At 50.7% G+C, this 23,720-nt stretch overlaps 2 protein-coding genes across 9 annotated transcripts in view; one reads left to right on the top strand and one right to left on the bottom strand.

Moving 5' to 3' along the window:
- The window catches only part of CTBP2 (C-terminal binding protein 2), a 115,494-nt gene extending 97,959 nt beyond the window's left edge, over positions 1 to 17,535 (top strand). For 4 of the 5 annotated variants that reach the window (XM_084525983.1, XM_084525985.1, XM_084525984.1 and 1 more), the window contains exons 3-10: positions 9,458 to 9,612; positions 10,370 to 10,514; positions 12,897 to 13,103; positions 13,671 to 13,885; positions 14,217 to 14,347; positions 14,856 to 14,983; positions 15,589 to 15,706; positions 17,001 to 17,535. In XM_084525983.1, the coding sequence (XP_084382109.1) occupies positions 9,458 to 9,612; positions 10,370 to 10,514; positions 12,897 to 13,103; positions 13,671 to 13,885; positions 14,217 to 14,347; positions 14,856 to 14,983; positions 15,589 to 15,706; positions 17,001 to 17,181 (1,280 nt within the window). In that variant the 3' untranslated portion in view covers positions 17,182 to 17,535. Of the gene's footprint in view, positions 1 to 5,933; positions 6,127 to 9,457; positions 9,613 to 10,369; positions 10,515 to 12,896; positions 13,104 to 13,670; positions 13,886 to 14,216; positions 14,348 to 14,855; positions 14,984 to 15,588; positions 15,707 to 17,000 lie in introns of those variants that run through there. The other variant, XM_084525987.1, reaches the window with a different exon arrangement.
- A 231-nt stretch (positions 17,536 to 17,766) lies between these two features.
- The window catches only part of ZRANB1 (zinc finger RANBP2-type containing 1), a 36,535-nt gene continuing 30,581 nt past the window's right edge, over positions 17,767 to 23,720 (bottom strand). For all 4 annotated transcript variants that reach the window (XM_084525982.1, XM_084525979.1, XM_084525981.1 and 1 more), the window contains one exon: positions 17,767 to 22,836. In XM_084525982.1, coding sequence (XP_084382108.1) covers positions 22,618 to 22,836 — 219 coding nt within the window. In that variant the 3' untranslated portion in view covers positions 17,767 to 22,617. The remainder of the gene's footprint in view (positions 22,837 to 23,720) is intronic.

Here is a 23,720-nt window from a genome sequence, read left to right as displayed (position 1 = left end):
ACAGCACAAAAAACCTTGAACTTTAAGAGTATTTACCAGAACTTCATCTCATTAAAAAAAAAAAAGAAAGAAAATATGGATACGGGAGCTTTATCCCATCATCTCACTCCCCTCCTCTAACAAATATTTTTTTTCTGAGGTCCCCCCGTGTGTCAGAGCCCAGCTGGTGTGTGCAGGGCGCAGCAGCATCCATCCGAGCCGATGGTGCTTCAGTCGCTGCCCTTCTCACTGCAGGTCCTGTGCAGTGCCAGCACCTGACATCTGCAGCAGGATTGGGGAGGAAAGGGCCAGCAATGGGCACACGTGCCACCAGCCACCAAAATCAGGAGGAGCCCCAGTTGAGGGGAGCAGTGGGTACTGACCCGCAAGAGCAGGGGAACAGCTCGTCGCTCTTGGACTCGAAAAATAAGGCTGTGCCAGTGTGTTATCTGGATTAATGAAGATGAAATGTGCTGTATAAACACATCAGAAGCATGATCATGCAGTTATCCCTTGGGCGACTCCGGCTCACAAGGAGAAAAGGTTGATTTGTATTTGTAGATGGTTTTGCTTGCTCTGCCAGTGCTCATTTTTGTTTTACCCTGAAAGCCAGGAAGCGTGCAATTCTTCTGCTCGGAGAGGTAGCAGATTAGCAAAGATTCTTCCAGATTACCACAGTTTAAATAGCTTTCCTTTAAAATATATTTTTCATCTATCGTTACTTGTGATACTATTCTAAACACTGTTGATAAATTAGGGCGGCTGCGAGCTGTGTTACTCGAGGAACTGCACAATATTTGGACGGTGAATGCAGTTTCCATAAACCAGAAGGTGCTGGCATGCGCTGACCGGGCTGAGTATGGGCGAGGTGGGAGATGGCACGAGTACAAGGGGGGATTTGCAAAACACTGTGGGTTTAATCCAGCCTCGGCTGAACGGCCTCGAGTGCACCCTGCGAGCACTAGAGGTGTTTTTCCATGCAGAAGCCCTCGATGGGGACAGGGATCACTTCTGCTGACGAAGCCGTCTCAAAGCATCAGGTGTCTCAAGGTGAAGAGCTGCTTTTGGTACCAAATAGTGGCGGTGTTTAATAGGCATTCCTTGGTCCATGGCCTTAGTTTGAAATGTTAAATAAACAGCCTTAGATAATCGCTAATCAGAGAACTTTTGGGGAGCCAGGGATGAGAAAAAACATCAGGTGACATTTCTCACCTAGAGCGTGTTGCTCGTCCAGGGCTCCAGAACAGCCCGGCTGGAAAGCTGCTTCGGCCTGGGAGACTGACAGGGTTTGCAGGGAGAGATAATTTCTTCAAAAGACGTTTAGATGTAGAGCTTAGGGATATGGTTTAGTGGAGGGCTGTTAGCGTTAGGTTGGAGGTTGGACTCGATGACCTTGAGGTCTCTTCCAACCTAGGAAATTCTGTGATTCTGTGATTTTATTAGGCCAACTCGAACACTTAGACACACATACGTGCTTTTGGGACCACAGACTTTTCTTCAGATCTCCACGGTTGCACGTTACATTACAAATAAAATGTGTTGAAGTTTCAAAAGGTTTAATGGATGTTTGAAAGAACCGAGTTCAAAAGCAGCTCACAAGAGATATCTCATTTGGTTTGAATTGATATGAACGTTTTAAGAAAGATTTAATACCCCCGAATTACGAAACAGTTTTCTGGCTTGAGGCTTCCCAATAAAATCCTGACATCTGTATAGACAAAGACAAATTTTCTACGTGCTGCCGCAAAAGTCTGTTCCTTTGTGCACCTGGGCAGTCTCTGTAAATGTATGAGCATGTTCTCACTTCTTTCTGAACTACTTACAGTGCCCTTCTGCACCTTCAGGATGCTCTCAACATCCAGGAATTGCTGGTGAGCAGCAGGTAGCAAGGCTCTGCAGAGGCACAAAGTCAGGAGATTAAAAAAGGATGGCTCCAAAATAAGGAGAGGAGTTCCCTGCCCCAGCCACCACTTTTTTCCTTCAGTCTAAAAGCTATTGATTAACTGAGTTGGGATCCTAATACTCTAAGATCTGGCAGCTTGTTATTAATCAGTGTATTTTTATTAATCAGTGTACTCTCTGTAACGAGAGACGGGATGCTATTTTTAGCAGCATTTCCAGTGAGAGATTTCGTACGTTCACCCTGACCACGTGAAATTTTCAGCTCGCAGTCTGGTTTTGTGTGGACTTTTTCATTTTTTTTTTCTTTTTGGAGTGATTTTTCCTTTTTTTGATAGCCTTCCATGTCAGCCAGTGCCCCGATTTCAAATTCCCTCAATCCAGCTTAGCCTCAGCTGTATTAATGCACGGCTTGAGGGCAGAACCAGCTAAAAAGGGCTGTATTGTGTGGCATCTCTGAAATCTTTTTTTCAGAGTGGTTGGATAAAGAGATTGAGGTTTCTCGGGGGGAGTTTTATGCTGTTGTTTCTCCCAGCTGGGCGAGCAGCCTCACAGGTGACTGGGAGATAAGATGTCGGGCCCTGGTAGCCCCAATCCCACTGGAAGCTCCTTTAGAGGATGCTTTTTGGGGAGTGCAGCTGCAAGCACGGCATGGGAAGGCAGCAAATCCTCCCTGTGACCCTTCTTTATTTTACTGATGTATCTATGGAGAGAGCTTTACGACAATATTAAAAATATTGTCGTAATACAGAGAAGGGCCAGGAGCTGGGGCTTTTGGGGCAGGGCAGCCTGGCACCCGGGATTTGAGGTTTCCTGAGCTAAGCCATGGGGAGCAGGTAGGTTTTGGGGCTTGGTGCCATGCCCAAACTTCTGCTTGCTGTGTTTCTGTGGTTCTAGGCTGTTGAAAATGTCAACAGGAATTTGACACGTGTCTTTTTTTTTTTTTTTCAGAGTAACTATGATAAAATCCTAAGATACACTTGTAAAGCATTAGCTGTGAAAGTAAATCAACTTTAATAGCATGTAGGTTGTAGTTAAGTCCTTTTGAATGCTGGTATTTAGGTTTTTCCCTCATTTAGTCATGATCCAGCGTTGCGAGGAAGTGAGTGTGTTTATCTTGGGGAAATTAGTGGGATTTGCAGGCATTCAGCACCTCCCAGGACCTTCCAGAGTTACTCCCTGGTCCATGCGTTTGCATTTTGCCATCCCGCTTTGCGCTGAGCCGAATCCTTCTCAAATTCTTCACGGAGAGATGGGAGAGCACCAGAGCTGCAGGGCAGGGAGGGAGCACAAACCAGGATGGGAAAGGAATTAAGAAAAAACAGCAAAGCAAGAAAATAGGAAGGCAAAACCAGGCGTGGAAATGTGCTGCAGGACGGGTGGGAGCACGGCAGTGCTTCACATTCGGCTCCACCGCGAGGTTTGGTCTGATCTTCACTGCAGAGGAGAGGAGGGGATGGGAGAGCAGAGACCAGGAATGGTGGTGGAAGGGGAGAAAGCACAATTGGCAGAAGCATTCCTCTTGCACAGGCCACACGGTGATGGTTTTCGGGCTCCAGAAGGGATGACCTTGCAGCAGGGTCGCCGAACAGACGGCTCGGGCTTGGCTCGCGCGCCTGGCAAAGGCCCAGGAGCTATTTTAATAAGGCCTCGCGGAGGACGAGGCCTTGGCAAGACCCCTGGGTGTTGAAGTCTCTCCTTTGGGAGCCAGCCAGCCTCACTAGGCAGCAGGAGGGCTCCCAGTGGGGTGTCCCGAGCATCCTGCATGGCCTCCTTGGGCACGGAGGCCTCCCGCAGCTCCTATGCAGAAGGCCATCAGGGCCAGGCTGCTAACGAAGGGGCCGAGCCCCTTTCCTCACGAGGACTCCTCCTCCCTTGGCTGAGACGTTTTGATGGAGTTAGGGATTGAAACCAGCCCTCAGCCCCAGGCCAGGGCTCTGGGTGCTCCCCGGGTGGTCCCAGCCCTGCCTCAGACCTCGGCCCATCTGCAGCGTTAGCACGGGGAGCCGAGGCTGCTGCCAGCCCCTTGAGGCACTTGAAAATTGGCCGAAGGATGCTCAGGGGAGGCTCTCGACATCAAGCTGGGGCCTTACTGAAGGCCCCATGTTGCTCTCCCAAAAAAAAAAAGCCTGGGCTAGATCCTAGCTGGGTTGTTTTCCTTCTCTTTTTGCTGCAAACGACCTGAGTCAAGGCATCAGTTTCTTGCTGGTGCGCTGTCCCATGAGGTAAATGAACACCCCGGTTTGTTTTTGTCTCTCTCTTCGTGATAACATAACTTGAACAAATTTTGGGGAATTTTTCCCCAAAACGGGCAGGCTGGGCTATTTTCTGTGCCACGGTGCTTGCTGAAGGCACGGTCCTTTTTTTAAACTGCAGACACCGAATCGTGCTGCAGGCAGCAGATGGGCTGCCCCAGCATTTGGGGGGATTGGGCGTGGAGGTGTTTCACGTCCCCCTCTCTTTCTGTGCACGCGGAGAAGAAATAAGGCCTGGCGTGATCCATCCAACAAGCAGCATCTCCAGTTTTTGGAGTTTTGGAGTTTTTCAGAGCACCCCGAATCCCTCAGGGTGCTCTGAAGCCCAGCAGCCTCCTGTACTCCTCCCTTGCGCCCTGCATTTTGGGGACAGCAGCGGGGCCCTGCCGTGTGCTGGCTGTTGTGGTGGGGACACCCACCTGCATTCACAAAGAAACCCACATTTTATTGGGACAAGTTTGGATCCGGGGAGAAACCTAGAGGAAAGCATCAGCATCGTTCTCCTCTGTTTTATTTTTTATTTAAAAAAAAAAAAAAAAAGAAAGAAAGCTGTCCATTTACTGGAACAAGCTGTTTATTTTTTAATGAGGTAGTTTGTTTCCATTTGGGTAAAAGGGGAAAGACAAAAGGAGAAAAAGGGTAGGGAAGGACCCAACGGGGACCCAAAAGGGACGAGGTGGTCCCTGCGGGGACCCTGCCCCTCACATTTCTCTGAAGCGTTCCTAAACCCCAGCCCAGCGTGGTTTATAGAAGAGCAATTTGATGTCACTTTCTGTACCCACTGCGTGTTTGTGTGGCTGTGCCTGCAGAACACCAAGTGCCTCCAGAGTACTTGCCACTGGGAGCAGCAGTAAATATCTCTTTTCCCCTGACTGCGAGATAAAGGCTGTGTCTTGCTTCGTTTTCTCACGTGTTTGTGATGAGAAGCATTTATTGACTCACTGGGAAGTTCAGGGAAGGAACGAGCATCCTTTCTTTGGGAAGCTCTGCTCCTGCTCCCGACCTAGCCTCCTGTTTCAGGACTGAGCTCGTGGAGGCCGACACATGGACCTGGGGCTGTGCTGGTGGGATCTTCGGGAGGGTTTCCATGGATTTGGGTGGAAAAAATACACCCGGCTGCAGGTGGAGCTCCTTGCTGGTGCATTTCCCCAAGTACTGTGTGTGTCCCAGGTGAAACATGTCAGCCGGTGCCACCAGTGTGCCAGCAGCTGTCTGGTTTGGGTTTGGGGATCTGTGCCTGAAAATTGGGTTGCAGGATCCAAGGTAGCTCACAGAAGGGCCACCTGGATCCCTCCATCAATGCCCTTCCACCCCTCGTTACCCCGTGGATGGCACACGCAGGACAAAAGGATTTGGCCCTTCGCTCTTGGGCGCTGGGTGAGATCCCCACGGGCTCGCCTCCCCCCGTGCTTTGTGCTCCTTTTTTTGCTGCTGCTGAAGGCTACCAGCCTGTTCCCGGAGCCTCGTTCAATGCGCTCAGTGTGGAAAATCATGTTTCATTTTTAAGTTTCAAAAAAATAAAAAATAAAACCCAAACAAACATAAAACGCAGCATGGCACAGATTAAATCCATTCGAGACAACTAGGGGGAAAAAAAAAAAAAAAAAGACGTATGTGCAAGTCAATAGGAGGAGGGGAGTGGAAGGGGGAAAAGAAACTGTGACATATACAAACCCTTTAGTGTGCATAGCATAAGATTTTTTGGCTGGCACTCACATGATTTTATTCAAGGGCTGGGAAAGAACGATGATTAGTTAAAAGCTTCGGCAAAGTCTGGAGGGAGTGCTCTGAAGAGTTGGGAGCCGCACGGAGGTGACTGTAACTCCTCTAGCAATTTCAGACCATTCTTCTGTGGCTCAGGACAAAAGCCTTTTCTTTTCCCTCCGCGTTCAAAGAGACATTTGTCTTGAGATGTTGCAGCTGTGGGCCGTGGGACCGCCTGTTTGAAGATACCCCCTCGTAGACGCAAGGAGAGTCGACGCACTGCAAAGTGGTAGTATTTTCTCGTGTGTGGGTCCCCCCCCTCCTCCTCCCTCCCTCCTCCTCCACTGCCATGTGTGGTTTTTAATAAGAAGAAGAATGTGGAGGCAACATTTTCCAGGCAAGGGGAAATTTCCTGTTTCTTTTCTGCTTGTTTAATAAAGTGTGTAGCTGCCTGTAAAACTGTAGCTGCTTGGTGGTGAATGAGCGGTTCGGCCGATGGCCGGCATCGCTTCTCGATGCACTTTTATATACTGCAAGGGAACGTGTTTAACGCTCGCTTTTCCTTTTTTTTTTTTTTTTTTTATTTCCTTTTTCCTTAATGCTGCGTGGCGTAGGCAACTGAGATTAATAAGAATTAGGCAAATGGCTTCTGCTTTTGTTTCGGTGAGATAGTACCAGCCGGCTCGCGGCCACACAAAGGCTGCCATTTAGCAGGGAGCACTCCCTAATTCTGCTGGCAGGGGTGCCATTGGAATCGGATACAAGTGGGTGGCAAAGGGGAGGAGCGGCAGGAGAGGACAAGCAGGCTTTGTGTATTAAAAATGAAACAAAAGCACTTTATGCGCCGGGCTGCGTGCAACAAGCGGCGCTGCCTGCGAGCCGGGGTGGAGTTTGAGTTCCCAGTGTGACTGCAAAAGCTTTCTTCTCCTTCTCCTTCTCTCTTTTTTTTTTTTGTTTTGTTGTTTTTTTTTCCATGAACCCTTCCTCTTCTCCCTCTCCCTTAAAAAGCTCTCCGCCGAAAACGCTGGCGAGAGTCCACGGGGAGCCAAAAACGCTGGGAAGAGGCGGATCGAGCAACCCTGGCGGCAACTTCGCGGCGACCTCAGGCTTCACAGGCAGCCAGGGGTGGCAGGGAAGCAGCCGAATTTGGGGCCATATGGCCAGGGGAGCGTGTCCCAGCCCCAGGAGGGGCTGAGCAGCCCCATGGACGGGCTCCCAAGGGGTTAACAGCCCCGTTGCCTTATCGCAAGGGAGCGCCCGGCTGCTTAATTACTTTCTGGTCCAGGCATACCTCGTTGTTAATGAAGCGGGCGCAGAGCGGGAGGAGAAGCGGGCAAGTTTCGCCTGGTTTTGCGGGAAGCACACAAGGGAGAAGGCTGTGGGTAGGGCCGGGAGCCCCACATTGGGGGATCCAGGCTGCAAACCTGTCGGTGGTCTTAATTAAAACGTGGTTTTGCCGTGCGTGGTGCGCTCCTTCTCGCAGCCATTCCCTTCCCAAACTTTCCCCGCCGAGCTGGAGCGAGCGGCCCCGGTGAGGAAGAGGAGCGAGGGCAGCCAAGGCACAGATGCTGCTTCAAAAAAGAAAAGCTGTGTGTGTCGGTCCACTTCCAGAGGAGCTCATGCAATGGCAGCAAAAAAAAAAAACTTATTTTGGGGGCTGGCACCACCACAGCACCTTGCCAGAGCACCACCTTGTCCCTTTTTTTTTTGGAATAATCTCAGCATGAGGCGGATAGGTGATGCTCCACGTCCTGGAGATCGCTGCCTTTAGCAGGTGTTGAAGCCAGGGTTATAATTCACCTCCTTGTTAAACAGAGAAAACAATCCACCGGGGCGCAGCGCTTCGCTTCGGGTTGTGTAAGCCCTCTGCGTGTTTTTTATTCTGGCTGATCTGCTTACGGTGAGCTCCTCGCGGTTACCCAAACCATCTCGGCGCTGCACCCTGCCCGCTGACACGGCTGCAGTCCCATCTGGCTGAAAGGCGTGCAAACACGACGCATCGCTCCCAGTGCGTGCTGATGGGGAGCTCGCTGGGGAGGGCGGAGAGAGGGACCCGCTCCAAAAGCGTTCAGGCGTGACGCTGGAAATCTTCCCCCCTGGCTCTGCCGGGTGGGTCTGCTCTTTATTCTTACACTGGTTCGGTACAAGAGGAACGTGGGGCTGTGAAGCTCACCCCTCTGAACCCCTCTGTTCCTACAGGGTTGTTTTTTCCCCTTGTGGCTCCTTCCCACCCCGTGTGGCCCCAGGGCGATGCTCTTGGTGCTGGCACGCTCCGGAGGCTTCTCTTCACCAGCAGCATCCTGGACAAAAAGGCACACTTAACTTTCCCTTAAAAATAAAGATTAATAATAATAATAATAATAATAATAAAGCAGCTCCATGCTGCTCTCATCAGTTCCCTCGCTGTCATGCCCGGGGCACGTGGGGCTGTGCCGGGGCTCAGCAGGAGGCTGCGGTGCTCCACGGGGAGCCGAGCACCCCCAGCCCCTGGCAGCGTCCCCAGAGGAGCCTCCTGCTCCCAGCCTCGTCCTCCCTCAGTCCAACAGCCCCACGTAGCGCCGCAGACAATAGCATTTGTTCTGCAGTGCTCCCTGTGAGACGTCCGACCCGCCCCAGAAACCCCAGCCCCGGACCAGAAACCCTCTTTGGTTAATGACGGGTCTCCGGTTTCGGAAGGAGCAGCGAGGTTGTCTACAGGGGAAACAACTCCGTGGGTTCCCTGCCCAAACAACATCATGAACAATTTTACTGCAACAGGGGGTAAATCGGGACTTTGGTGGTGTGGCATGGAGGGAGAGCAACCTCGCCCCGATGTGCTCAAGTCATTTATTGCTTCTGCTGTGTAGGACGGCATGCCGAGGTACAACGTGGGCTTTTCACCTTTATGCTTACAAAAAGAGAGTTTTTTTCCAGTAGTCTGCAAAGTTCTTGTGTGTTTTGCTAAGGAGGGTGGTGCTGTGTGCGAGGGGTTTCCAATCTCAAGCCCTTGAGGCCAGGTCTGCTCACGCTGTGGCTGCAGAAGTAAAACCCGTTGTGCCCAAAACTACTGCTTTTCCCCAAAACTATGACCACCAAACAGTTGAGCTGTTCCTACAATCCTATCGTAACGAACGGCCTTCCTGAGTGGTAAAAGGAGGCCCAAAAATATCAAAGTGACTTGTCCAAAAATGAACTTGTTAATCCCCGGCTGAGCGGTTAATAGGATACAAAGGTGGGGCTTGCTGCAACCCTCGGTGATTCTCATTCGGTTCCCAGCCTCAACGTGGAGTTGTAAAATGAGGAAAAAAAGCAGCACAGCTGAGCAGACACCTGAATATACATTTGCTCGAGGCAGCAGCCCACGGGGAGGCTTGGTAAGCATTGAGTGGGGTCTGCGCTGGGTTTGTCCCCGTGTGTGGGGCTCCAGCTGCACGTCCCAGAGCATCCCATGGGATACAGGGATGGATGGGGTTGTTGGTGCCCTGCTCTTTTTGTGCTTTTCCACAGAAAAAAAAAAAAAATGGTGTTTTGCTTAGTGGGAGTCTGTTCAGGCTTGTCTTTCTGAGCTGGTCAAAATGGTAAAAAAAATAAAAAAAAAAAAAACAGATCAGGTGTAAAATCTGCGCTCCTTCTGCCTGCAGGTATCCGCCCTCAGATCATGAACGGCCCCATGCACCCCCGGCCCCTGGTGGCACTGCTGGACGGCAGGGACTGCACGGTGGAGATGCCCATCCTGAAGGATCTGGCCACCGTCGCGTTCTGTGACGCACAATCAACTCAGGAGATCCACGAGAAGGTACCGGGGGGCTGCTTGGGGCGGGCGGCGGGGGCCGGGCACGCTCCTCGTCCTGCCCCGTGTGCCTCTCGAGGATAAAACACGCAAGGCTGCACCTCGAGTGGGTCAGCAGCCGGCATCGACACAGGGTGCTGCAGATAAAAACTCAGCCGGGGGTTATTTTAGGAGCAAAAAGTCACCGAATCTCTTAGTGTGGGATTTCTGACCTCACTACCATTAATATTTCTCGTAGTTTTTGAAGCCTGCTCGCTCGGTGCCGCAGCAGCACACGGCGCCCTGCACCTCCCCTGCTGCTGGGGGGCTCAGCTCCTGGAAGCGCTCGTGTCCAAGTTATCTCCGTGCACGTTGAGGTAGCTCCAGGGAGGTCTGAAGTGATCAGAAATCAATTCCAGGAGCTGGGAAAGAAAACCAGAAATAACCTCATTTATTCAGATATTACATATGGGGGAAGGACAGTTCTTTATGAGGCACCCAACGATCGATGAGCAACTCTTGGAGAATTTGGGTGTTGGGTTTCCAGAGGTTTCTGATAGGTAGGAGCCTGGAAAAACATCTGGGTGAGCAACGTGCTTGTTTTCCTCTCCCTGCCTGTCCGGATGGATCATCATTATGTCCAGATGCCCATCCAGTTCATTCCCAAATCCCTAGGGATTTACTGTCTAATAGTCCTGATCCCGGAGGTCCCTGGCTTCCAGGAGCCGCACGTGTCCCCTGCGAGCGTCCTGGTGGCTCCTGACATCTCCCTGCTTTGTTCCAGGTATTAAACGAAGCCGTGGGGGCCATGATGTACCACACCATCACGCTGACCCGAGAGGACCTGGAGAAGTTCAAGGCCCTGCGGGTCATCGTTCGAATAGGCAGCGGCTACGACAACATCGACATCAAAGCGGCGGGGGAGCTCGGTAGGTCTCGGTCCTGCACCCCGGCTCCCTCCCACATCCCCACATCCCTCCCAGTGTTTCAGAGCAGCACCGGTGGCCCCCGGTCCCCCTGGGGGAGCGGTAACCAAAGGGAGGTTCAGGCGGGACCTCCCGAACAGGGTGGATTCGGCCCTGAAATGAAAGGTGCAGCTTAAATATTTTGCGTGTGGAGTGTGTTGTGACAAGAAAACATGATCATGAATTAAACAAAATGCTGCAGTTTTAGAAGGAATCATTTAGAGTCGTATCGTGCTGAAACTGCCCCACGTGAGGCCTCCGTTCCTGCGCTGCCTGTAGCTCCACTTGCCCCTCGGACTCACCGGTATTGACATAGGGGAATTGATTTCACAGAATCACAGAATCACAGAATTTTCTAGGTTGGAAGAGACCTCAAGGTCATCGAGTCCAACCTCCAACCTAACGCTAACAGCCCTCCACTAAACCATATCCCTAAGCTGTACATCTAAGCGTCTTTTGAAGACTTCCAGGGATGGTGACTCCACCACTTCCCTGGGCAGCCTGTTCCAATGCCTCACAACCCTTTCTGTAAAGAAGTTCTTCCTAACATCTAACCTAAAACTCCCCTGGCTCAACTTAAGCCCATTCCCCCTCGTCCTGTCACCAGGCACGTGGGAGAACAGGCCAACCCCCACCTCTCTACAGCCTCCTTTAAGGTATCTGTAAAGAGCAATAAGGTCACCCCTGAGCCTCCTCTTCTCCAGGCTGAACAAGCCCAGCTCCCTCAGCCGCTCCTCGTAGGACTTGTTCTCCAGGCCCCTCACCAGCTTCGTCGCCCTTCTCTGTACCCGCTCAAGCACCTCGATGTCCTTTTTATTAAATTTTGCCTAGCAAGCTTAGTCTCTTGATCTGATCGGGTTCCTTGAGTCATGCTCCTACTGCTGGGAAGGCCTCGTGTGGGACAGGGGCTGCGTGTTAGGTCTTGGCTGCTTCCCATGCCACCTTGTCAAGGATGCCCCAGGAACGGGTAAAATGCAGGGTGCATTGCTGGGGCCACCGACTTACAGACACCTAGTGATAAATACCTGTGATCCTAGCAGCTGTAGCAACCTTTTTTTTGCTCATCCGATCCAAAGGCTCCATCTATCCAGAAGTCCCACGGTAGTGTTTAGGGTATCTTGTATTAAGGGTGATCTCTGGGGAAGTTCGGAATAACAGGCACTGCACGTGAGCCACTCTAGAAGGATAATGGCGATAAGAGTCTCAAATAGGCATTCCTAAAAAAGCAATTCTCAGCGTAGTGAATTATTCTTCTCCGGGAGGAGAACAGTGTCTTCTCGGTGTAATGGTTTCTCCCTGTTTTTAACTCTTATTGTTATTATCCATTATAACGACGTTCCGAGGCTCTGAACATCAAGAAACGAAAAATACAGCGAATAAAATAATGGGATGCTGCGGTACAATCCTTCTTGTTACACGTAGCAAATTGGGTGGCCAAATGATGCGGTTTAGAGCAGGGAATGTAATGACTGCCCACAAATGTAGCGTAAAGTTTAATTGGGATTGCTTTCCGTGAGGTGGCCCTCGAGCTGTGCAGGCGATGGATGACCCGTACCTACCTGCATACTCTGGTGGCTGCTGCTGGGGAGACAGGAGAAACACCCCCAGAACGGGCGTTCGATGCCAGAATTGAACCATTTGCTCTCTTTATCTCTCTTTATCTCCTTTTTGGCTGAAAATGCCCCTTTTGTGGCGGGGGAACAAAAGCCCCCTTATGGAGCGCGGCGCCCGGGGGCGGCCGCGGTGCTGGGCTGGGAGAGCCGTGCAGGCGCGGCCGTCCCCTGGGAGGGACCTCCCAAAAAAACCCCAGCACCACGAGGAGTGTGTGCTCCTGTGCTTCTTGCCGGGAGCCATCAGGTCCTGCCACAGAAGTGTTGGCATCAGGGTCGAGGCCGTGCTGGTGCCGTGGTGGTGACGGTCACCCCAAACCTTTCCATGGCACCTCGCGCCTCCATGGCCACGTTTCACCAATTCGTTTGTGAACCCTGGGGATGTCAGAGGCTTCGAACAGCCGTGGTTACTCAACTATTTTGGCTCTTTCTGGTTGAGCCAGAAAGCCTCGCCACGCCTGGAGCTGGCCCTGCAGTGCCGGCAGGGCGCACCACCACGCCTGAGCGCTCCTCTCCCTCTGCCGCAGCTGGTCCCGAAATAACAGGATGGCTGAACAGCCCTTTTGTGGAACAGGGCTGACTCGTGCCAGCACGATTTAATTCGCTTTGAAGGTGGATAAAACTAACCGAGAATAAGGATTTAGTTTAAAATGTGATTAAAAAGAAAAAAAAAAAAAAACAAGGTGCGGGGCTGCCCCTGAGCCACGGCTGTGCCCCGCGCTGTGTCCCCCTGCAGGCATCGCCGTCTGCAACATCCCCTCGGCCGCCGTGGAGGAGACGGCCGACTCCACCGTGTGCCACGTCCTCAACCTCTACCGGCGCAACACGTGGCTGTACCAGGCGCTGCGGGAGGGCACGCGGGTGCAGAGCGTGGAGCAGATCCGCGAGGTGGCCTCCGGCGCCGCCCGCATCCGGGGGGAGACGCTCGGCCTCATCGGCTTCGGTAGGTGGGCAGGGCGGCTCCACGGTGCTCTAGTGCCCTGGGAAGGGCTGGAATTAAAGTTTTGGAGACCAGGAGCACCGGGGTGGGTTTGGTTAACGCAGGGGGAATGTTTTCTGGTCATATTTGGGGAAGGGCTGTGCCTTGTAAGCCGTGGCTGAGCCCCTGGAGGGGCGTTGGGTGAGGGACCGGTTTGAGTCCCTGTCCCCAGAGCATCTGGGGGGATGTCCCTGTCCCCAGAGCATCATTTTTGGGGTCTCCAGCAGCACTACAACGTGTTGATATGTGGGTTGCCTGCCCCAGCACCGCAGTCGTACTGAACCTGTGCTCCCAGGCCGTGCCGGCTGTCTTAGCCACGTGTACATCCTTCAGCAAGAGGCTGGATGATAAACCACCCCCAAACACTGCCTGAAAAAAAAAAAGAAAGAAAGAACTCTTCTTTTCTTTTTTTTTTGGCTTGTTTTGGTGGACAGAGCACCTCAGCGGGCTGCATTTCTTCCTGCAGTGCCCAAAGCAGGGCCGTGGCAGCCGGGGCTGGCTCAGTGAGCTCTCTCCTTCCCTCGCACACAGGTCGCACTGCCCAGGCGGTTGCAGTCCGAGCCAAGGCGTTTGGCTTCAACGTGATCTTTTACGACCCGTACCTGCAGGATGGCATCGAGAGGTCCCTGGGGGTGCAGCGAGTCTACACGCTCCAGGACCTGCTCTACCAGAGCGACTGCGTCTCCTTGCACTGCAACCTGAACGAACACAACCACCACCTGATCAACGACTTCACGATTAAGCAGGTAACGAAGGCGGGCACAAAACACGCGCTGCTGCTGGGTTTCTGCGCCCCCCCAGCCCGTGGGCTACCCAAAAAACTGCTGGTGTCCCCGTGTCCCGTGGGGTTTATGGGCTGCAGCACGTTCCCTGGCTCCGTGGCTGTGGGATCGGGTGGTGTTTGCTGCCACCAGCCCGCGCTGGCCTTGCCACCAAACCCCTGTGCCCCACAGTGGGGCCCTGCCTGCAGCCCCAGGGGTTTTGCAGGAGCAGGGGATGAGGGCACAGCCCCGGGGTGCCCCCCAGGGCAGGTCCAGGGCACAAAGATCTCACTGCTCTCTCTCCCGGCGCCGCCAGATGCGGCAGGGCGCGTTCCTGGTGAACACGGCGCGTGGGGGGCTGGTGGACGAGAAGGCCTTAACTCAAGCCCTGAAGGAGGGACGGATACGAGGGGCTGCGCTTGACGTGCACGAGTCAGAACCGTTTAGGTAAGGCCCTCGTGGTGCCCCTGCCTGCCTTCCTTCCCTTCCTTCCTTCCCTTCCTTCCTTCCCTTCCTTCCCTGCACCAGCTCCTCTCAGCATCCACGGGCTGTGGGCTGGCACAGTGAGGGATATTTGGGGTTTTGGGGAGCTTGGAACAAGAAGCGAGCTGCTGAGAGCAGAATTACTGCTCCCGTGTCCTTGGGCGTTTTTGCTCGCAGGCTGCAGCTCCCTGCTCAGCGACAGCCAAGAAGGGGTTGGTTGTAAGGGGGTGCAGCTCCTCGGGATGGGGTAGTGCTGGTGGTGCCCTTGTGCCTCCCGAAACAATTTTTAATAAAAAGTGCTCCCCCAAAGAGAGAACCCCAAAAAGTCCATCCCCCTCCGGTGGGTTCCCTCCAGCCCAGCAGCCACAGCACACGCCGGGGTTGGGCCTCAAACCTTTTTTCCGCTCTTAACACCTTTCGTTCTCCTTTTTTATACACCAATTAATTTTTTCTTTCCCTCCCCTGCGCACAGTTTTGCCCAAGGCCCCTTGAAAGATGCTCCGAACCTCATCTGCACCCCGCACACCGCCTGGTACAGCGAGCAGGCGTCGCTAGAGATGAGGGAAGCTGCTGCCACCGAAATCCGGCGCGCGATCACAGGTACCCGGCCCGGGAGGAGCCCGAGGGGCACAGCTGGGTCTTCGCCCTCCTGCAGGCCGTGGGGTCCTGCCCCTGAGTTTCTTCCCAGTGGGAGACTGAGAAAGCAAACTTTACTTTTTTTGCCGCTTGGGCATGTTTCTGTTCCTTTTTTTGTGTGTGTTCTGGGTTTTTGATCAGTGGCACACACGTGCAGCACGGCAAAGGCCGCCACCATGACTGGGAGGAGGAGGACAGCGGTGCAGGAGTTGCTGCCCCTTTCGGTGGCACTAACCCAAAAAGCCCTGAGAAGCTGCTGTCGAAAGATGTGCAGGCCCTGTAAGGCTACATGCCAGCCATAAACCCCAAAGCAGTGAAACCATCTGCGTCCAAACCCTGACAGAACAGAGCTTGCCCCAAGATGATGCTCGCCATACTCCAGCATTTCTCTTGCCCTAAAAATTGTCCCATTATTAATGTGGGTGGCGTAGCTCCACGCCTGGCTGGCCTGGCATTCTTTTCTCCTCCTTCACACCAACAAAGAGAGTGAAATGGAAAAATTGGAGCTTCTTGTAGGGCGACGAAACCAGGACGTTCCTGACCCTTGCTTCCCTTTCGTCCCACTGCAGGGCGCATCCCAGAAAGCCTACGGAACTGCGTCAACAAGGAATTCTTTGTCACGACGGCGCCGTGGTCAGTAATAGATCAGCAAGCAATCCATCCGGAGCTCAATGGTGCCACATACAGGTAAGATGGAGAAAAGGACGGCCCCAGCCTGCCCGGCGCAGGGGTTCCCCTACGGGGGTACATTTTTTTGGGGGGAAACCTTTCCTGATGCTGCTGGTGGTGGGACAGCAGCCCCATGCGTGGCACCTGCACGAGTGCCAGGGCTCCCAGACCAAGCAAGACTTAACCTAACATGCCAAAAAAAACAACTGCAGCTTTGATCAGCTCCTCTGTCCGGGTTTGCTTGTTTAAATTTAAGGAAATCTGTGCCCACCTACGGCCAGGACACCAGAGGTTGCCCCAGCTCTGGGGGAACAAGCACAGCTTCTCCAGAAAAGCGCTCTCAGCTCCGTGTGCTCTTAAAGCACATGGTTTGTGTTCAAACAGCCTTTAAATAACACTGAGACGAGGAAGTTCCCTTTCAGGGATTAGGATTTCAGTTCATTCAGCTCTTCTAGGAAGCGCTGGCTCTGGCCCAGGGGACGTGGGCTCAGCCACACTCGCTGTAGGATCAGGGCTGCATCTTTTAGGGCTTGCAGAACAGAAGAGCAGCAGCACCCTGCAAAAGGATGCGTGGCTGCCCACTGCAAGTGTTTGTTGTACCTGTTGGTTCCTTTCCCTTCAGCTGCCTGGCAGAAATATTTGCCTCCTGGTGCAGTTCACCACACCAAGCTATTGCCGTGCCCATGAGATCACAGCTCGGGTGTGTAATTTTAGGATTAAGCCTGTGGAGTTCAGGGAAACAATGCCACGTGGGCTGGGACAACTCGACGGCATTGAAGTACCCCGGGAATTAGTGGCAATATCCACTGTGCTGGCATCGTCCTCGTCTCCCCTCTATCACTGGGGTATTTGGGGATTGTTACAGGGATCTACAGAAACAAAACCTGTTCCCTCCCCTTTCAGAGCATGAAGTGCATCGGCTCAGCGAGTGATGCCTGCCCTCGAACACGCCAGGGATTTGGTTGCAGCTTGCTCAGGGGTTAAAACCAAACCAAAGCACACACAACCAGCGTTTGGTTGCAGCAAATCCCTACTTTGGGCTTTGACACTACGCCTCCAGCTGTGCTACCCGCGGGTAGCGCCGTGTAGGTGACAGTGCCAGCGTTTATTGCCACGATCGGTGATAGTTTTGCACAAAGGGAAGGATCAGGAAGCTGGGTCATGTGCATGAAATGAGAAATAGCAGCGCTGCCCCTGCCAATGCTGGCAGAAAGGTGGCACCTCTCTGTTCCCCTGACCTCTGTGGCCTCTGCCGGGCTCGCTGGGTCATCGGGGCCGTGACAAACCCTGCCTCTCTGTGTCCCCCCGCCAGGTACCCCCCCGGGATGGTGAGCGTCGCGCCGGGAGGCATCCCAGCGGCCATGGAGGGCATCATTCCCGGCGGCATCCCCGTCACCCACAACCTGCCCACCGTGGCGCACCCCTCGCAAGCTCCGTCGCCGAACCAGCCCACGAAACACGGGGACAACAGGGAACATCCCAACGAGCAATAGCAGCTAATTTAAAACAAAACAAAAACAAAAACAAAAACAAAAAACAAACCACTCAATAAACTTGGGACCAAGAGACATTGGAAAAGAAGTTATACACGGACTGAAAAACAAAACAAAACAAAAAAAGAATTTGATACGGAATTTGTAATGTTGATTTTGGACAGATGCATCATTGATGTTCCAGTGTTAAGGACCCAGCGGTAGCAGTCAAGCCCCGAAGAAGTCACCCGCTTACTGCAGCGCTGAAACCTAGGACATGAGACATTAATGATCGGCTTCTGTTATTGTGTGTTCAGTTTCCTTCATCTGTGCATCAATCACATGAAATAAAAATCGATTTTTTTCTCCCCTCGATTCCTTGGGAAGAGCAGGGCTTCTGCACCTGTCTCCAAACAATTGCAGCGAGCAATCCTTACCGAGTTAACATAGAAATTTAAGAGGAAACCATTATGTGGCTTCAGCCCTTTCCTTACTCTCGCACCCGGTCACCTCTCCTAACAGGAGGCAGCGATACCGGCTCAGGAGCAGAAGAAAAATCAGCTCGGATCCGTTTCGGGGTCCCCCGGGGCCGGCGACGTGTGCCCGAAATTCTCCAGAGAGAATTTGGCTGGGAGGGCCCCAAAATCCCGAAAAAAAAAAAAAAACCAACGGCCAGGCTCTTCTCTGCCCCTACACTGAATAAAGTAGCTGTGCATCCGCCTACGCCCTGCAATGATGCAAGGAAAAAAAAAAAAAACATAAAAAAAAAAAAAACATAAAAAAATATATTAAAAAAAAGAAGAAAGTATTATTACGTTTCACACACTATTTGTACTCAAATATATTTTCTCAGTTTTAAATCTGCAGCTATTTTATCAAGTGGAAAAGTCTTGAGCTGGAAAGGGTTCAAGAATAATGTTGCATTTCCTTATGTCTCAGGAAACACTTTTTATGGTAACTTGTCAGACTGTCTATGAACAAAACCCACTTTTTTAGACATGGATAAAAGTCTTCTTTTCTTCACGTGCTATTTTATACAAGAACACTTCAAAACGTGTTATTAGCTGTGACTGATTTTAACAAATCCTATTAGATTTGTATCAACTAGTTACATGTTATATTCATAGTCTTTTGTGAATCATCGCCTTTTTGTTTTTGCGATGGCCTATTTTGAGCCTTTGTATGGGTACATTCCTGTTTCTGTGACAAGAAAACCTTAAGCTGTCCCAAACAGAAAAAGAAAAAAAAAAAAAGAAGAAAAAAAGAAAAAAAAAAAAGCAATGGCTATCAGATGTTTTGTTTTAGTGTGTTACCGTTCCTGTATTTGTTTATTGTAAAGGTGGACATTTAGCGTTCAGTGCAGTTTTCAATAAAAAGTGATAAAATTTCTATAATTTCTGGAAGGCAAGAGCTCTCGCTGCCGCAGGACGTGCCTGCTGCGTGCCCAAAGCGCTGCCCCGACCGTGGGCAGCGGAAAAGAGGAGGGTTTTAGTGGAAAAGAGGAGGGTGTCCCCGTGCTACACAGGCAGCTACACCTCGCGCTCCTTTTTGTACCTCCTGGAGCTGTGAGGCGGTGACGAAGGGCTGAAGAGCAAAGCTGCAAGGTGCCTGGGTGGCTCCACGTCCACCCCATCCTTCGCAGGGTGCCTGCAGGCAGGCGGGCACAGAAAGGGACTGAGGAAAAAGCTGAAACCAAAAAGGCTCTCGGTTCCAAAACTCTGTATTTTGGTTGTTTTAAATTAAGCTGAAAACTAGTTACCAGCGTCACGCACGTTAAAAAGGAGGTTGCGTGACCGCTCGCAGAGCGCGCCGCTGATTATCAACAAACTGAGGGTGAAACAGGTCGGGTGCAGAGGTCATGGGGAACACCACATGAAGGAAATGTCCAATTGATGTTAAGGTTTGGAATTGTTTTAAAATAATCTGGTGCCTCTGTTCGTTTGTGAACAGCCAGCTCACAGGGGCAAGGATGTTCCTGGGGGCCAGGTCTCGGACCCGGAGCTCCACACGCGGCCACGGCCCCAAAAGTTGAGGGATTTCAAAACCCCAAGGGCTGCAGGGTCTGTCTGTACCCAGCCTCAATGCCAGGGCAGCGTCTGCTGAACGGCCACAAGCTGAGCAGGGGGAGAAGTGAAAGGTGCAGAGGGTCACAGACCAAGGGAAGCTCCCCAGGGATGGCCGGCAACGTTAAGGTACCCCCCCGATGGGTTCACGTGCCCGTTGTGCAAACACCAAGAGGCACCAGGGGAAAGAAAAAAGGGGAAAGTGTCACCACAGTTAGGGCAGGGAGAAGCAAGGTGAGGACCCAGGCTGCAGGTTTCAAGTGGGATGTGATTAGGCAAGGAAAGGGGAGACGAACAGTTGCTGCTGAAGATCTGCGCCCGGTACGCTGCTGAGAGCCACGCTGGAGAAGGGCACGGAGGGAGCCTGGAGGAATGGAAGAGGAGCTTCAAACAAGCAGCCTGAAGGTGACAAACATGCTAAATAAAGACACACACACAAATAAAAAGGTGAAGGGACACTGCTGAGCGAGAGGAGAAAGGGGAAAAGCAGCAAATAAAATGTTTGTGGGTGTTTGGAGACTTCCTGTTAGCGGTGTAACCAGCTGCTGGGGGTATTTGCCATGAGCCGTGCAGCAGAGCTCTGGAAGAACCCAGAATTGTTAAGTTTTAATGTCTTAAAAACCAAAGAGATACAGGGATTGTCACCGAGGAGTTCATAAATAAAACCAGGAAAATGAGCAGGCGTGAAGGAGGCAGTGATGAAACACCAAGTTGTGTGCTGGGCATGGGGAAAGTGACACCGGGAACCAGGGCTGTGTGTGTACTCGCTGCCCAGCTGCAAGGTGACATTTGCAAATTAATCTCCCATTTGTGAACCTCCAAGCATGCAAGTGAAGGAGAGCACCCATTAACGTACACTGACTACCGGGCTAGCACAAAGCCGGGGTTTGCATCTCTTTAATCTACAGGTACATGAGGTTTGGATTACTTTGATTTTGGAAAAAAAAAAAAAAGAAAAAAAAAGAAAAAAAGAAACTTCACCAGATCCGAAGCGAGCTGGGAAGCTCGTTAACCTGAACATACCATGTTACAGCACATCAGAACAGAACAATAATGATTAAGAAAGCCAAGAGCTCTGGAGTACCAGGACTGTCCTCTCATACCAGAACCAGACAGACATCAGAGAGCACGGTGCATGCTTTTGGGGCAGCTGCAACTGCGTGGGGAAGGTCCCCGTGCCACAGAAAGGTGGCGGTGGGGACGCTGGGCCCATGTCCAGCGGCAGGAGGTGAGGGAAGGCGTGCTGTGCAGCGTGGCTCAGGGTACTTTTCACATTAGTTGGTTATTCTCCCCATGTCAGAAGGAAGCCTCGCTTCCCGAAACGGAACATTACTGCAAGAAGTGGAGGGTAATGCTTCGCACACCCCTTGAAGTAGCCTGTATAGGTAGGAGCTTATTCTGTTCACTCAAATGCTGGGCCCTGGGCGAGCTGGGATGTGAGTTATAGCGAGCTTCTTCACCCATGTCCTTCACCCTTCACCCTGGCTCAGGCCACATAAAATCCCATCCCAGCTCACCCAGCGCTCAGCTCCCCTGACAGCAAAGCTTCAGGTCATCAGCTCGACGAGGAATAAAAGGGTTTCGCTTGCAAGTTAAGAAAAAAAGGACGAAATGATACCAGTTTAGGAAGCGAACTCGAAACAGGACTGTATGCTTGTCAGAAAACCTCTTCGGTATCAGCAGCTTGCCTATTTAGTTCAGGTAAACCAGACGGCTATTGCAGCTAAACATGCACTCTTTTACCTGAAAGTTTGCGCATGCACCAACCAGAGGAGCTAAAATGGCCAAAAACGTGAAGACATCTCATAATAAACCTCCATGAAATCTGTGATGGGAAAATTGCGAAGTTAATACAGTACTTCATTATTTCTAGGCTTTTGGTGTCGTCACCAAGTTTCTGTAGGAGTTGTGCACATTTCAACACCAATCTAAGCAGCATTTGGAAGAAAAAAAAAAAAAGCAGCAAGTTCCTCCGGGTTTCCATAGCTCTCAACTACATAAAAATATGTGCTATGGGGCTTCGTTCCAAATTCTAATTAAAACAATTTCAGCTACTGCAAAAAAATTCCTTATTCAACCACCACACCATCAAAAGTGCTTTTCAAGAAAACCTGAATTGCACTGTATATGTAAAAACTGGCATTAACCTTTAGTGTTTAAGTGAGATTTTTAGATAAACTTTATCCATTACAGGTTACATGGCTAAAGTTATCAAATATAATAAAATTTCTACTGGAGAATATACTCTGAACTTACAGTCTTAGGAACTTACATAAGTATGGCCACATCAATCAACATGCAAGAAATTCCCAGGCTTACATACTGAGAAATATATAACAGTGCTTTTAAAAACAACTTTAGCATAGTTTCTTCTTCTCAATCAGATGTGATGACCAAGGAATAACCCTTTAAAAAGATGGTTTTTCATTTGCAGCAATGTTTAAGGTGATGAAAGAGTAAATGATGCGATGAGATATAGTTTGTATCACAGCAAGACAAAAGTTTGGACGATACAAAATTATCAATCAGGGCTGAGTCGTCAAATTTCACACAATTTGGTTTAGTATATGCTCACTGGAAAAAAAAAATCCATATATTTTAGGTCACTTCTCTGAATAAATATTCTTAAGTATATCGAAGGGAATCTATTAACTATTAAAGGAAGAAATAAGACAAAAAAAAAAAAACCTTTTTCAGGAAGCAAATCATTTCACTCAATGAAAAATTTACCTTCTCTTCCAGTTTGTTTCATAGTGTTCAGATTTTATTTTGTGGGCACAGCAGTAACTGAAGCATTAGTAAATAACGAGTGTATTTCTGCTGATGACTTGCTGTGGGTATTTTGTGCAAACAAAAAAAACCTGACCATCTGACCTGGGCACTAGTGAGCTTTCACATCAAAGGGCCTTTCACAGAAGTGTGTCAGAGTATCTAAAGGTGATGCAGAATCCCAAGTTCTACTGGGAGAGGATCTCAGAGGGAAGAGAAATCCATCTAACGTGTGCTTTCGGAAGTGCCCTTATTTGAAAAATTTTCTTTGCAATAATTAAGATGCTGGTATACTTTTCCTATTACGCAACCTCTTACACAACCACATGCGGTACATTTATAGACAGATTTACAATCAGAAAGAAAAAGTGTTTGTTTCTCCTGTCTTGATAATAAAATTAGCTGTTTTGTTTCTTTTTCTTTGTTTTTATACAAACTGTAGTCCAGCCCATTTAGTGCTCTCCACGCAGCAGATGAGCTTCTAGACTCTCCCCATGCTGGTTCGAGAAATCCTTTGCAGCATGTTGCTTCTAGAATTAGGTCGTTCCACCACGAACAGCTACAGCACAGCCCTAACTCCAGGTCAGACGCTACGCGCTGGTGACTTCCCGCCCCCGTCCCACCCTCACTCGTCGTCGTCATCCTCGTCTTCCTCGCCGTCGGAAAGGGATGTGCACGGGCGGATCTGGCGGTAGCGATCCAGCCACTTCTCCACCATCTGGGTGACCAGAGGGTGGTTGCGCCGCCGAGAGCTCTTCTGCATCGCCACCAGGACCCCTCCTTCCGTCACGCAGCAGTCCAGCCACTCCCGCAGCAGCTTCTCCTGCTGCTCCTCGTTACCTATCTTTGGGGGAGAGGAGACAGGTTGAGAACCAGGCCTGGCACACGACCAGCAGCTCTGCAGCAGCCACCTGGGAGGTTCTGAACCACCTCCGTTAGGGAAGCAAGGCTTTTTTTTCCTCCATGTTATCAGTATCAGCATACAACAAACACAACATCTCAGTCTCCACAAGTCAAACCAACGCACGCTGCTTTTCCAACCAGGATTTGAAAGCTCTGGTAACATTCTCCAGCTATTTTTCTGCTGAATTTTCCAAACAGGTATTTGCAACGTGGCTGTCCTACATTTCAATCAGTTGTGAGAAGCTAATTATTTACAGAAGGCACAAAGTATAGGGATGACAAGCCCTACAAGAGCCTTCTGTTTACAAAGCAGCTTTCAGCAGCCTAGCAGTACTTGACACAGAGCACTTCCTCTTGTAAGACATCACTAAAACATAAAAACCTCCCTCCTTAAACTCTGAAGTTGATACTTTCTCTCCTTCCTTTACAAGATGCCCACCTTTTGCAGTGACTTCGTGTTTCCATCCCCTCCCTCATGTAAGCACTTTACTGAGCTGGTTCCCTGTCATTACTGTGGCTATTAAAGAAGAAACGAGTTGTGTTTCATTACAATTAAATAGGTAGCCCGTGCTGTAAATACCTGCCAGTATTTACATTGCATTCATTAAAAAGCATTCAGCTGGCACTAGTGTCAGAATCCTTATTTCTAGGCCCTTTCAAGGTACACTTGCAGAGTGTATTTACATTCAGCTTACAGAACTATCAACAAACATCAAGGATGAGGGAAAATATCTTCCCGAATGAGCCTGGATGATGGGAAGGGAGCAGAACAGCCTATGTTCCCTGCAGTACTTGGGCTGCAAAACCACTGGAGCTGCAGAGCTG

This window comes from Aythya ferina (assembly GCF_964211825.1).
Source record: "Aythya ferina genome assembly, chromosome: 7".
Taxonomy (NCBI): domain Eukaryota; kingdom Metazoa; phylum Chordata; class Aves; order Anseriformes; family Anatidae; genus Aythya; species Aythya ferina.
Note: the sequence above shows the minus strand (reverse complement) of the source record. Positions and strands in the feature narration are given on the sequence as shown.